The 15,174-nt window shown below is 43.0% G+C and overlaps 1 protein-coding gene across 5 annotated transcripts in view; it reads left to right on the top strand.

The window, feature by feature from the left end:
• The window catches only part of IQCK (IQ motif containing K), a 126,754-nt gene extending 112,144 nt beyond the window's left edge, over positions 1-14,610 (top strand). For all 5 annotated transcript variants that reach the window (XM_058709838.1, XM_058709839.1, XM_058709835.1 and 2 more), the window contains one exon: positions 14,417-14,610. In XM_058709838.1, coding sequence (XP_058565821.1) covers positions 14,417-14,419 — 3 coding nt within the window. In that variant the 3' untranslated portion in view covers positions 14,420-14,610. The remainder of the gene's footprint in view (positions 1-14,416) is intronic.
• Positions 14,611-15,174: the final 564 nt, after the last annotated feature.

The raw sequence follows: 15,174 nt of genomic DNA, 5'->3' as shown, positions 1-15,174 counted from the left end.
GCTCAAATGCAAACACTTACCTCTCTGATACTAAAGTCTGGGTGTTCTTTTCCCAGGAAAGATGTGTGTCCTTTCAACAACCTAGTGGCTGAGAGAGAGGGTGGTTGGGACTTACAAAAGGAAGCTAGAGTAGGATTCATTAATTAGGTCAACAAAGATTGATCGAGCTTCTGCTCTGGGTGTGGGACTGGATAGTTCCAGGTGTTGGGGTATTCAATGGAGACTATAAGCCAATACCTTGCTCTACTAGAAACTCAAAGTCTAGGCGTGAAGCAGACACTGTTCCAGTAATCACATAACTACTTGATTACAAATTGTGATCAGTGCTTCTAAGAAGTTCAGGGTGCCATGAGAGATCAGCAGGGGAATTTGAATAGGTTCCCTTAGGCTGAGATCAGAAGTGAGCTAGGAATTAACTAGATGTGAATGGCAGGAAGGGCTTTCTAGGATGAGAAAAGTACCTAAGCAAAGACCCTGAGTCTGGAAGGGGGACTGAAAAAAGGCCTGTGTGGCACAAGCAGGATGCAGGGTGACCGTGGAGCCAAGAGAGAGCAGTTAAAGACTGTGGACTTGATCCTGAGGACAGCAGGGAGCCTTTAAAAGGTTTTAACTGAGCAGTGGCAGCATCAGATAGGCTTTCTAAAAAGATGAATGTGGCTGCAGGTGGGGAGCAGATTAGGTGACCTGTTGGCAGTGGGAATGGACAGAAGTGGATGCATTTAGGAGACATTTTGGGGGTAAGAATGACGTAGGTGATATGAATGATCCTTTCTAAAATGCAATTTTGTTTGGAGGTAAATATGTTTCTCACTGTCTGTGATTGGAAACATTCACGTTTTCTTTTCAGTATACCAGGGGACTTCTTATTAAGAAGAACCCTATTGTTGAAACTCTTGGGTTTTTAATTCCCAAGCCCTCCTCTTTTCTTTTCTTCAAAAAAAATTTTATGGGGCGCCTGAGTGGCGCAGTCGGTTGGGCGTACGACTTCAGCTCAGGTCACGATCTCACATTCCGTGAGTTCGAGCCCCGCGTCGGGCTCTGGGCTGATGGCTCAGAGCCTGGAGCCTGCTTCTGATTCTGTCTCCCTCTCTCTCTGCCCCTCCCCCGTTCATGCTCTGCCTCTCTCTGTCTCAAAAATAAATAAACGTTTAAAAAAAATTTTTTTTTTAATTTTAAGTTTATTTTTTAAATATTTATTTGTTTTATTTCTGAAAGAGAGAGAGAGCGTAAGTGGGGGAGGGCAGAGAGAGAGGGAGACACAGAATCTGAAACAGGCTCCAGGCTCTGAGCTGTCAGCACAGAGCCTGACATGGGGCTCCAACTCACCATGACCTGAGCTGAAGTCAGACGCTTAAACAACTGAGCCGCTCAGGCGCCCCTATTTAATTATTTTTGAGAGAGAGAGCATGAGCAAGGGAGGAGCAGAGAAAGGGAGAGAGACAATCCCAAGCAGGCCCCGCACTGTCAGCACAGAGCCCAATGTGGGGCTCGAACTCACGAACTGTGAGATCATGACCTGAGCTGAAACCAAGAGTTGGATGCTTCACTAACTGAGCGACCCAGGCGACCCTTTTTAAAAAAAAATTTGTTTTAAGTTTATTTATTTTCGAGAGAGAAAAAAGAGAGAGAACATGAGCAAAGGAGGGGCAGAGAGAAGGAGAGAAACAGAATCCCAACCCCTCCTCTTAATGTTTGATAAGTTTGGTTTCTTAGTCCTTGGAGTTTCTTGACTTGAACCCAGCCTGCCCTGGGCTCTGGATCAAGCACTAAGATAATGAGTGAATATTGCCCCAGTCCCTCAGTACAGATTGAAATGATTTCTTGATTAGTTATTAAATTGTTACTCTTGTAAAGGAACTGTTTAAAAATAAACTGGGGGATTTGTTTCCTTTTCACTTAAAGGCAACATTTAATATATAGAGCCTCTGCCAGTCTGAACTGGATGAGAACTGTTTATACCCAGGCTCATTCAAAATGCTTGGGATATTTCTAAAGGTTCAGTCTTGGCAGCAGCAGCTGAGAATGTAGAGATAAATAAAAAAGTCACAAGACACGGCTGATGGGGTTTGTCTGTTCATTCACACCCATGACTCACTAGGCTTTTGAAGACACTGAATTTTGAAGGACAACCTAGCAGACGGTGGTTGTTTAAATTGTTGGAACTCCAGTCTTGATGCAATTCAGTTAACTGTGAAATGGACTTAGCCTCGTGAATTGAGATGTGGAAAGAAAATGCTCATAGATATATAAACATCTGAATAGCACATAAAATTTGATTTTTAGAAAAAATGATTTAAAGAAAATCATTTAAATATTTGCTTAAAAATAGCATATTTTCCAGTTTTTCTACAGACACTGTGTTACTTGTATGATTAAGAAATAATTTTAGGGGCACCCGGGTGACTCAGGCAGTTAAGCATCCAACTCAATTTCAGCTCAGGTCATGATCTCATGGTTCGTGGGTTTGAGCCCCATATTGGGGCACACTGTCAGTGCGGAGCCTGCTTGGGATTCTGTCTCTGTCTCTGTCTCTCTCTCTCTCTCTCTCTGCCCCTCCCCAGCTCACACACCCTGTCTCTCTCTCTCTCAAAATAAATTAATAAACATGAAAAAAAATTTTATTGAGAGGTGCCTGGCTGATTCAGTCAGGAAGGCATGCAACTCTTGATCTCGGGATTGTGAGTTAGGTGTGGAGATTACTTAAAAATAAAATCTGAAAGAAAGAAAAAGAAAAGAAAAGAGAAGAGAAAAGGAAAAGAAAAGAAAAAGAAAAGAAAGATGGAAAGAAGAGGAAGGAAGGAAGAATTTTATTGAGCACCTACTGACCTACTGTGTGCCAGGCAATGAATCATCTCATTTCATCCTTTATGCCACCAAGAGGAAGGTCTCACTATCTCTGAGGGAGCTGAGGCTTCAAAGGAGTTAGACTTGCTCAAGGTCACCCAGTTGGTAAATGATGGTAAGATTTTGCTTCCAGAAGGTATGCTCTGAGCAACTAAGCTCTGTTCCAATGGCCCTGTCACTGATTTTGCCTTGGTGGCTCCCTTCCCCCTTGGGGGCCTCAGCTTTCTTCACTTATAAAAAAATGAGTCTTTTATTAAATGTCTCCCTTTCCAGAAACCAAGATCCTTTCCAGGGTCAGAATTTGATAATCCCCATGTTTCTGTCTCAATATAACCAATGTTGTCACTTTTAGCACCAAATGTTCCCATTTAAAATACCGCCTTCAAGGAGACTTCACTGAGTTTACTTTAGTAACACTGTTTAGAAGTCAGCAATATGCCTTAATTATTGCACATTCAAGACTGTCAGATTCTCCCCGATGCCTTATGGCTTCCAGGGCTCAACTTTCCTTAAAATAATGCAGGCCAACATCTGACTCTCAAGAAAAGAAGGTTATCAGACTACTGACATTTACCCCTCGAATGTCAACACTTATTTCTTGTTAGAAAAAAAACCTTCCATCATTTGTTCCTCCACTGGGGGTACATGGAGCTATTTTTTATTGATTTTTCCACATGTTTTCTGTGTTCTTCCAATTTTCCATAATGGCTATGTTTTTTTATAATGGAAAAATAATATCATTTTTTTAAACATTTATTCATTTTTGAGAGACAGAGACAGAGCACCAGTGGGGGAGGGGCAGAGAGAAAAGGAGACACAGAATCCGAAGCAGGCTCCAAGCTCCGAGCTGTCAGCACAGAGCCCGACGCAAGGCTTGAACCCATGAGCCATGAGATCATGATCCGAGCTGAAGTCGGACACTTAACTGACTGAGCCACCCAGGAGCCCCAAAAAATAATCTCATTTTAAAATTCAGTCCAGGAGTGCCTGGGTGGCTCAATCAGTTAAGTGTCCAACTCTTGATTTCGCTCAGGTCATGATCACATGGTTCATGAGATTGAGCCCCACGTCACCAAAATAAAATTCACTCCAGTAAGACAGAAGAGAAATAAAGTCTTGGTAATATATATTATACATGCCTTGCCTTCCTAATTGGAAAGTATGGGGCATGACTATAAGCTCCATCGGATTATTCTGGGTCGGGATCAGGGACCTCATTTCTTACTTTTTAGTGCTATGACTTGATGGTTTAGACCATGGGTTTTGAACTCAGATAGACCAGGCTTAGAATCTTGGCATGGCCAGTTACTCAGCTCTGTGATCTTGGGTAGCTTAGTGTCTCTAAGCCTTGGTTTCCTCATCAGTAAAAGGGAAATAATGATCACATTTACTTCCCAGAGTGGCTTGGGTGGATTGAATGAGATGATAAATGAACATAATGTCTAGCATTCAGTTAATGCAAGTTTCTTGATTAATTATGTGATATTGTTAATATTCTCTTGCAAGTGTATGGGGCACTTAGGGACTGCTGAGGCACCTAAGACTTCTGGCCCTGGATCTGAATTAAAAGGTCCTCAGAGACCTATTTTCCTATTTTAATTTAATTTAATTTAATTTAATTTTAGTTTAGTTTAGTTTATTTGTTGTTGAGGTGAAACTTACATGCAGTAGGATACACTGGTCCTACGTGAAATTCTTTAAATTTTTTTTAATGTTTATTTATTTTTGAGAGAGACCACAAGCAAGGGAGGGGCAGGGCATAGAGAGCAGAGACACAGAATCTGAAGCAGGCTCCAGGCTCTGAGTTGTCAGCACAGAGCCCGACACAGAGCTTGAACTCACAAGTATTGAAATCATGACCTGAGCCGAAGTCAGACTCTTAACCAACTGAGCCACTCAGGCACCCCTGGTCCTAACCAAACTTCGACATATGTATGTCCCACATAACCACTACCCAGATCAAGTTAAGAACATGCCCGAGCACCTCTGCAGGCTCTTTCGTGCCCGCAACCAGTCAGTAGCCCCAAATCCCAAGGCAAACTCTATTTTGACTCCTAAAACCATAAAATAGTTTTGCTTATTCTCAAACTTTGTATAAATAGAAAACACAGTATGAACTTCTTTGTGCCTGGCTTCTTTTGCTGAACATTATGTATGGAAGATTCAGCCAGATTGTTGAGGGTAATAGTGGTTTGCTTTTTCACTGATGCGTAGTATTCTTTCATATGAATATGATTACAATTTCTATATCCATTTGCTTTACTGATGAACACTTGGGTTGTGTCCAGTTTTGGGCTATTATGAAAAATGCCACTTTTATGAACATCCCTGTATGTGTTTTCTGGCTTTAAATACTCACTTCAGTTGGCAGACTGTCCAGGAGTGGAGTTGATGGGTCCGGGAGTATATATAATATTTAATTTTAGAGGATACTGCCAAATCATTTTCTAAAGTGGTTGCACCATTTTCCCATTCACACTCATGAAACAGGAGTGTTCCACTTCCTTGCATCCTTGCTAACACTTGGTATGGTGAATCTCTTTCATTTTAACCATGCTGGTGACTGTGCATTAGCTCTCTCATCATGCCTTTAATTTCTGTGATGACTAATGATGTTGCACACTTTTTAATGTAATTATCAGCCATTGGGACACACCACTGCGTTCCTAAACTCAGTTATACTCTTGGGATATCTGATAGCTCAATTTGCCAGAATGAGGCTTAAAGAATGAACGAGCACACATTGTTCTGAGAGAGGTTGCAGAGGCTCTCCTATGACTGAAACAACAGAGTTTCTGAACATCTACACTGGCTTCTGCTTACTTTCAAGTTCTTAACTCTCTTTGATAGTGAGCTTGCAAGAGAAATACCTTGCAGATGAGTGAGATGGTATGAATTTTAAAAAAATTCTTTTTTACATTTTATTTATTTTTGATAGACACAGAAAGACGGAGCACAAGTGGGGGAGGGGCAGAGAGAGAGGGAGACAGAATCCGAAGCAGGCTCCAGGCTCTGAGCTGTCAGCACAGAGCCCGACGAGGGGCTCGAACTCACAAACTGTGAGATCATGACCTGAGCCGAAGTCGGACACACAACTGACTGAGCCACCCAGGAGCCCCTTATGAATTTTTTTAAATGCTAAGTGAACTCTCTAGCAGCATTTTAGCTTATATTTCTACAGTCCACGTAGGGGAAAAGAAGTCACATTAGTTGAGTATCCACTACATACGTGTCAATCCTTGCACCCGGCACTTTAAATACATTATATCCTTTATTTTTTAAATTTTTAAAAAATATTTTATTTTTAAGTAATCTCTATACCCAATGTGGGGCTTGAACTCATAACCCTGAGATCAAGAGTCACACTGACTGAGCCGGCCAGGTGCCCGTACATTAATAAGGACTTTGTGAGGTTGAGATGATTATACTTTCAGTGCAAATGAGCAAATTAGGCTGGAGGTGGAGGTCACCCAGCTCTTAAATGGCAGAGCCAGGATTTGGAGACTGGGTCTGCTTGACTTCAAAGTCTACCCTTCTACATTCAAGCAAACTGAAGGGGAAGCATTATTTTTCTAGCATTTCTCCAGTCAGAAACTTCTTAGTGCCCATTTCATTAATATTTTTGGAATGGTCACCTCTATGAGGGCAACTTCACCTTCAGGTGGATCTCTCAGGGTCTCCCAGTGCTGGGTCTAGCCATACTGGGGAGGGTTGCACCTCCTGGACTCCTGCAGCTAACTTCCTGTTGGCCATTTGACCCCAATTTTTTCCTTCCTACCTTTCCCAATCTTTTAGCTCTGATTGCACTAATATTATATAGGCATTCATTCTGTTGATAGTCCTTCTTATTCTTCTGTCTGTTGTTTTTTTTTCAATGTTTATTTATTTTTGAGAGAGAAAGAGACAGAGTGCAAGCAGGATAGGGGCAAACAGAGAGGGAAACACAGAATCCAAAGCAGGCTCCAGGCTCTGAGCTGTTAGCACAGAGCCCGACGCAAGGCTCGAACTCACAAACCATGAAATCATGACCTGAGCTGAAGTCAGAAGCCTAACTGACTGAGCCACCCGGGCGCCCCTGTCTGGTATATTTTCTTATAATTCTTCTAGAAAGAAAGTTTTTCCCAATTGGATTGCAATACATGTGTATTGTAGACATTTGGGAAAACAAAAATTCACCCATTTCCTCTTAATCATTTTACGTGTAGTTGTTTTTTTGTTTTTAAACATAGTCAAGATGCTGGGCCATAACTTAGTTGCGGTAATGGACATGATTGGATTTTGTAAAAGGCAGTCACATTTAAGGATGTACTGTGGAAGGCCTCAATCAGGAATAGATGTAAAACAAGAGTCATTTGTTCTTCCAAAATACTTTTTTACAGAAAGATAGGAGGGAAAAAAGGGGCAGAGATGGTGAATGAAAGAACCTGGTTTCCACCTTACCTTTAGAAACATCATTGTGGTCGACTTCCAGCACCAACAGACAGAGCTTTAGTGTTCCCCTTGGAGACATTGTTAGCTTTTGGTATTGAGCAATTTCAAATTTGCCTCATCAAAATTTATAGCAAATGTGCCCCACTGTATTTTCCCCTTGAGGTTTCTACCTGTTCCTTCAAACATTGCAAAAGCATCACATTTTTAATGGTTTTGTATGTTTTACCAAGTTTATAAATTATCAGATACCAGGGAGCCTGGGTGACTCAGTTTTTTATTTTTTATTTATTTTATTTTTTATTTTTTAAAATTTACATCCAAATTATTTAGCATATAGTGCAACAGTGATTTCAGGAGTAGATTCCTTAGTGACCCTTACCCACTTAGCCCACACCCCCTCCCATAACCCTCAGTTTGTTCTCCATATTTATGAATCTCTTCTGTTTTGTCCCCCTCCCTGTTTTTATATTATTTTTGTTTCCCTTCCCTTATGTTCATCTGTTTTGTCTCATAAAGTCCTCATATGAGTGAAATCATATGCTTTTTGTCTTTCTCTGACTAATTTCACTTAGCATAATTCCCTCCAGTTCCATCCACGTAGTTGCAAATGGCAAGATTTCATTCTTTTTGATTGCCGAGTAATACTCTGTTGTATATATATACCACATCTTCTTTATCCATTCAGTGGACATTTGGGCTCTTTCCATACTTTGGCTATTGTTGATAGTGCTGCTATAAACATGGGGGTGCATGGGGGTGCATGCCTTGGAAACAGCACACCTGTATCCCATGGATAAATGCCTACTAGTGCAATTGCTGGGTTGTAGGGTAGTTCTATTTTTAGTTTTTTGAGGAACCTCCATACTGTTTTCCAGAGTGGCTGCACCAGCTTGCATTCCCAGAGCGCACACCTCTTGATTTCATCTCATGGTACGATCGAGCCTTGCATCTGCACTGACAGTAGGGAGCCTGCTTAGGATTCTCTCTCTCTCCCTCTCTCTCTCTGCCCCTCCCCTGCTCTCTCTGTCTCTAAAAATAAATAAATAAAACTTAAAAAGAAATCAGATACTGAATCATTCCCCGGTTGTTGGGCCTTTAGATTGTTCGCAAACCGTTTTTGTGGTAAATGATGTGGTAGTGAACACCATTGTCTGCATACTTCATTGTGGTATCTTTGAGTACAGAAATCTTCATCTCCCACGAGAGAGACCATGACCCTGCAGGGGTTAAGAGCATGAATGCAGGAGCCAGACAGCCATGGTGTGACCACGGACAAGCTATAACCTGTGTGCGCCCCTATCTCCTTGTCTGTCAGACTGGGCAAAATCACAACACTCACCTCCCCATCGCTTCCTGTGTGTGAAGGGCCCAGTCTGTGCCACAGAAGTGTTTGCTTTTATTATTTACCTGGAATCCTAGAAAGTGGGTGCTCATTGGATAACAAATTAAACTTTAAGGTTTCTTAAGTATATTGGTGACTTGAGATTGTGAACCAGCCTCCTCTTTGTAACTCAACATGCAGTACTGTTTTGAGTCCATAACTGTATGATGGATGAACATATCATTGAAGCAACTTCTCTCTATAGTGTGTGCACATCTCTTGGTTCTTACAAGCTCCTGTTTATTTTTCTGTTTCCCCCTCTTGACCGTGAGCGCCTTGAGATCAAAGAGCATGCCCTGAAAATAATAGCAAGTAGTACTCACTGGGTGCCTAACTCTGGATCAGACTCAGTGCTCAGCACTCTGCAGGCCTTGTCTTGTTTGCTCCTCCCAGCACCGTCTCACACCTGGGCCCCCAGGAGACAGGCACCGCGTGCTGGCTGAGTGATGCAGTACTCTTTCCCAAACTTGTCACATCAAAAGGATCACTCAAGGCACAGAGATGGGGGATGCTGATTCCCAGGCCTCGCTCTTGGAGATCTGATTCTAAAGGTCTGGAGTAGCCCGGGGATCTGCCCCAGATGATCCTTTATGCTGAGGCCACATCCCGACTACCCCGTGGTCCCGAATTTCCTACGTCTCAAGCCTTGGGCAGCTTCTCCCAACTGTCTGGAGTTCTCAGCCTTGTCACTAAATGGAACAAGAAAGAAGGAGGGTGACCAAGAGGAGGAAACCATAAGCAACTCTTATTAGTATGCAGGGCCTTTCTTGTCACACTGCCTTTAATTGAAGCTGAAGGGCTGGCGCATCTCTCTGGGATTTTCCACTCTCTAGCCCTTCCGGAACTGGCTGCACACCAGCCTGCTAAGGGGGACAAGGACGGTGCAGAGGTGTGGAGGCATCTGTCCATTGGTGTTGGAGGCCAACCATGATGATGTCTCTAAAACTAAAATGGAAGCCAGGTTCCTTTATTTAGTCATCACTACCTGCTTCTCCCCTGCTGCTCCTCCCTACCTCCCTCCTTTTACCTACCTGTGGTCCCACCTGTGCAAGGCTCTGTCCTGCCAAGATGAGGAGGAAAACCACTAAGGGGGAGACTTCAATCTGTTTCTTAATTTTTAGCAAAGTAATCCTTGTATTCCCACGGTTAAAAAGATATACAGTAGTCCCCCCCCCCCCCCCACCTTATCTGTGGCTTTGGGCATCCACTGGAGCTCTTGGAACGTGTTCCCCGAGGACACGGTGGTGGGGGACTGCTGTACAGGATGAACAGAAGGACAGAATGAGCATTATCTTTGTGGCACCCTCTGCTATGGCAATAACTTTGAACTCTGGGCTGTTTCTCTGGGCGGTTATGATTTTAGATACCGTAGATATGGTTTTTGACATTATCTACTGATTTCCTGCTACGACAGATGGGGGTTAGCTCACTTACACCCCATCTATACCCTCCCCAAACAGTTAAGTTGTTCTTTTCTGTTCCTTTACGAGTTGACTTTGTAATTTCAAGTAATATACTACCATCTTTATTTCTTTTTACTTGTTTTGGGGCATACAAACAATACAATGGGGGGTATACAAACAATAGTGACTATAGAGTACATATATACCCATGAAGCAGACACTCATGACCTACCGTCCCAGTTAAGAAAATAGAATACTGTCAACACCTTTAAAGCTCCTCCCCACCCAGGGAAGCCGCTCACCCTAACTTTTATGCTCATTGTTCCCTTGCCTTTCTTTAGAGTTCTTCTTATCTTTATAGGCACTCCTCAGTATTTAGATTTGCTGTAAATAGAATCACACTACATGTATCACACTGTGCCTTATGCCCTTCCTTCAACATCGATAAGCTATTCCAAGCCGACAGGTGTACCCGTGGTTTATTCATGTTCATTGCCGTACACTCACCGTTCACGTAGACCACTATTTATTTATCCAGTCAGCTGTTGGTGGACATTTGGGTTGTTTGCAGCTTTCTGCTATCATGAACACCTTTATTCAGTCACTCAGAACATGTGTGCAAGGGTTTCTCCAGGCAGTGGATCTAGGAGCAGAATCCCTGCATTGCAGGGCACGTGCATACTCAGTTTTACTTGATAATGCCACTTTTCCTATGTGGTTGCACTAATGGACAGTCCCTACCTCCAGAGACTCTGACCTGATTGGCTAGGGCAGGGCTGGGCATTGACAATATTCAAAGCTCCCCAGATGGTTCCATCATGAGGCTCCATGTCCACCTTTGTTTCCAGTCCATCAACTCTAGAAAGTATTTTTTTGATTCTTCAGTTTGGAGGAGTGGTCCTAGCATCCCTTTCTGCTCTCTACTCTGAAGATTTTTGTGTAATAATCTGAAAGAGCTAACACGGGTTTTTCCCAGGCAAAGTCAAAGTGTGGGCTGGCTAAGAGAGGTTATCAAGGCATGGACAGGAATTGGTTAAGATACTGGGACAAAAGTAGGGGCAGCTGGGTGGCTCATTTGGTTGAGTGTCTGCCTTCGGCCCAGGTCATGATCTCCCAGTTCTTGGGTTCAAGCCCTGCGTCAGGCTTGCTGCTATCAGCACAGAGCCTGCTTCGAATCCTGTCTCTTTCCCTCTCTGCCCCTCTCCTGCTCATGCTCTCTTTCTAAAAAAAAAAAAAAAAAAAAAAAAAAACCTTGAAAAAGAAGAAAAGATACTGCTGGGACACCTGGGTGTCCCAGTTGGTTAAGTATCCAACTCTTGATTGAACTTGAACTCACAGTTTGTGAGTTCGAGGCCCACATCAGGCTCTGTGTTTTACCATGCAGACCCTGCTTGGGGTTCTCTCCCTTTGCCTCTCTTTCTCTCAAAATAAATAAATAAACTTAAAAAAAAAAAGATACTGGGACAAAGGTGAGCAGATGAATTCTAACTTCAGGCAGGTCTGAGAAACTACAGAAAATCCAAGGGCTGGGAATTCTTCACAGAAGCCAATCCTTCCTTCTCTGTGTGGCTATTAGTAGCCTCTAGCATCTGTCTGCCAGTTATAGGCTAGAGAAGTCATTTAACCTGCTTAAATTTTGAGACAAAGAGGGGAATTCTTGATTCTTCTAAACTGCTGTCAGGATCTTTATGGTCATGTTTTTTTAAAGGCATTCCAACCGCAGTTTGGGTTTCTCAACCCTGGCGAACAGTAGCAACATATGGGAACTTTGAATAAACACTGGTGCCTCAGACCAACTACATCAGAATGTCTGGGGTGAGACCCAGGCACTCACAGGCTTCTGAAGGGGCCCTGGGATGATTCTTAGACATAGTCAGCGTAGAGAACCACCAACAGTGGGTCACACTTTAACTTGTATCCATCAGCATCACCTGGGAGCTTGTTAAAAACCCAGATTGCTGGGCTCCACTGTTTCTGATTCTATAGGTCTGGGGTGGAGCTGTCGGCTTGTATTTCTAACAGGTTGCCAGTGTTGCAAACATTGCTAGTCCCCCCCAATCACACCTAGAGTACCATCTTGCTCCTGAGGTTTCCCTGTATAGCTACTTGTAGAGACCCAGATCAGCCATGTACTGTGCCTGGTCAGGCTGGTAGCTTAAAATCAACTATGGAAATCAGCAAATACTACAAGTCAGGACTCTGCCATCCCCACTCAGTTGCTAAACATTCACATCTGGATCACATCATGGGTCAGCAGGATACTGGGAGAGCACCTTTCAGTGGTGTAGAGCATCCTTGGCTATGCAGGATCATTGTCATCAGTAGGGTCTAGTTGCACATGGGGTGTTCATGGTGGTTACCCATAGATCTTCCATATATAGAGAACAAAAAAGATGTACACATTGAAAACATTTCTTTGAATTTTCCAGTGACCACAGGTTCCAAGTATTAAAAATACTTTTTCTGGTTCGAGTTATTAATACAATCATTAGTAGTTCACAAAGCCAAATAAATACATTATAATTCTTGGTAGTTATTAAGCATAGAAAGGAGACTCCGTTGGACAAATTGCCTCCTTGTTTGACACCTGGGGATTTTGTACACACTAGGCAATGCCAGGACGGGGAGAGGTAGGAGAGGGGGTCGGTATAAATCCCACAACTGCAAGTCCACGGTTGGAAGCTGCAGATTTAGAGGTTGACTTTCTTTGAATAAACCATGACCAAGTACCCTTAGAAAGTCTTTGTGTAGCTCCAGCTTGAAGACTGCTGGGCTAGCCTGGGCTGATGAAAGCGTTCGCCCCACTTCCAACAGGAAGTAACTGTGTTGCACGTGATGGTCTCCACACCTCACTCCATGCGTGGGCCTGGCTGGGTCAAAACATCCGCCTTACATGGTAACAAGCCCCAACACCCTTTCTGCTAGGACACTGCTCTCCACGTGTAACCAGAGCCCACAACCTTGTTCAGAAGAACCTTCAGGCACTAATGTCCAGGACAAGCACTTGGACCTTTAGAAGCAAAGACTTATTAAAAATGAGAGGGTCTTGGGGCGCCTGGGTGGCGCAGTCGGTTAAGCGTCCGACTTCAGCCAGGTCACGATCTCGCGGTCCGTGAGTTCGAGCCCCGCGTCAGGCTCTGGGCTGATGGCTCGGAGCCTGGAGCCTGTTTCCGATTCTGTGTCTCCCTCTCTCTCTGCCCCTCCCCCGTTCATGCTCTGTCTCTCTCTGTCCCAAAAATAAATTAAAAAAAAACAAAAAAAAAAAAACAAAAAAAAAAAAAAAAAATGAGAGGGTCTTTCTGAAAGGATTCCATCTCCTTCCCCACCCCCCACCCCAACCCCCAGGGGACTGAGTTTCCCTATTTTTCCAGGGGAGGGGCTTGTACCTACTGGGACAAGTAGTGCCATCCTGTGTTCTGTGAACTTTCCTGTTTGGCCAATGCAGGAAATCCCCCATATCACATTCTTTTCCAGACCGTGAAAAGATTCTTTTCTGACCTTGTATTCACCCCAGTGTAATCCTGAGTTTTTAATTTTGGGCGGGTGGGGGGAGCAAGGTAAGTGGTGACAGATTGGGCTGAGTCAAGAGCCTGGAATCTGTCATCATCTTCAGTAAAACTTCCTTTCTTCAATTCCCCTGACCTGCAAAGCACCCTTTTGACCTTCTGCTGAACTAAATTAAGAATGGCTGTGATGGACTTTGAAGGTATTACACTAAGTGACGTAAGTCAGGTAGAGAACGACAAATACTGTATGATCTCATTTATATGTGGAATCTAAAAAAGCCCAACCAAACAACCAAACAAACAAAAAACAAACCAAACTCACAGGAAAAGAGATCAGACTTGTGGTTACCAGGGACAATACAAACCTCCAGTTACAGGATAAATCAGAACTAGGGATGTAACGTACACGTGATGACTATAGCTAACACTGCTGTGTCATTAGGAGTAGATCCCAAGAATTCTATCACAAGAGGTTTTTTTTCCGCTTTTCTTTTTATTGTACCTATAGAAGATCAATGTTAGCTGAATCTATTGTGGTAACCATTTCACAATCTACGTAAATCAAACCATCATGCTGTATGCCTTCAACTGATACAGTAGTGCATGTCAATTCTTTTTCATTAAAACTGGGGAAAGAAAGAATGGCCATCAACATTGCATGGTTTTGAAACTTCAGGTTCTGTCCCTGGAGCACAATGGCCCTGTGTCCTTCCCGTGGCGCCAGAACCATAGCAGGTTCTCATTGGGCTTTGGTGTCATTGACTCTACACATCAAAATTTGCTGTTTTCAAAATGACAAGTCTGTCTAGATATGCAAATCGATCCTGACTTTCTCTTTCATTTCTTTGCAGTGAAATGCAAAATGGAGAAAGAGGAGGAGGCCTGAGCTAAGACTCCACCACCTTATTTAGCCACTGGTGGGATCTTTTCCCTTCGGAGCTTCAGTGACCCTCTGTGAGGAAAATGTACGAATTATGCTTCCTCTCTGTTAACTTTCTTAATGACCACTTTTGGTACATGTGAATACAGAATCTTTTCTGCAGAAGATAGCATTTGTGGTACACATGTTTTAGTGCGTATCGTTTATCCTAAGACAGTACTGATCTTAACTTTCTACAGTATCTCAAAATTTTATTCTTGTATCCATATTATTTCTTCAGTGTTTCAGGTGTATTCTCCTGCACCAGTCACCACTAAAATGTACAACGAACTCTGGCTTCCAAGAGATGTTGACGTGCTTTAGTTACCAGTTTCCCACTCTGGGCTGCCTTTGCAAAAATCACTATTTAAATTTAAGTCCCAAACCTCTGCAGTGGGTTTTAAGTTGATCTGGTTTTAAGTTACTCATTTCATAAAAAAGACATACTGCCTGCGATCATTTCCAAAGGAGACTGACTCTTAACTCTGACTGTAGATCCAACAAGGTGAGACACTTAAACCCAGACAACAGTAACAAAGGAGGTTTGTTGTCAGGTCCCCAGAATATTATAGAAAAGTTCCTCATTTGATGGGTAAGCTAACTTATTACCCTCATTTGTTCTGGGGTTTGCTGTTATCCAGGATTCCCCCGTTCAAAATGCCACAGAGTTAGCCTCCAGGCTATCCGAAA

This window comes from Neofelis nebulosa, chromosome 18 (genome assembly GCF_028018385.1).
Source record: "Neofelis nebulosa isolate mNeoNeb1 chromosome 18, mNeoNeb1.pri, whole genome shotgun sequence".
Classification (NCBI taxonomy): domain Eukaryota; kingdom Metazoa; phylum Chordata; class Mammalia; order Carnivora; family Felidae; genus Neofelis; species Neofelis nebulosa.
The sequence above is the reverse complement of the archived record's forward strand: the minus strand, read 5'-3'. Positions and strand labels throughout refer to the sequence as shown.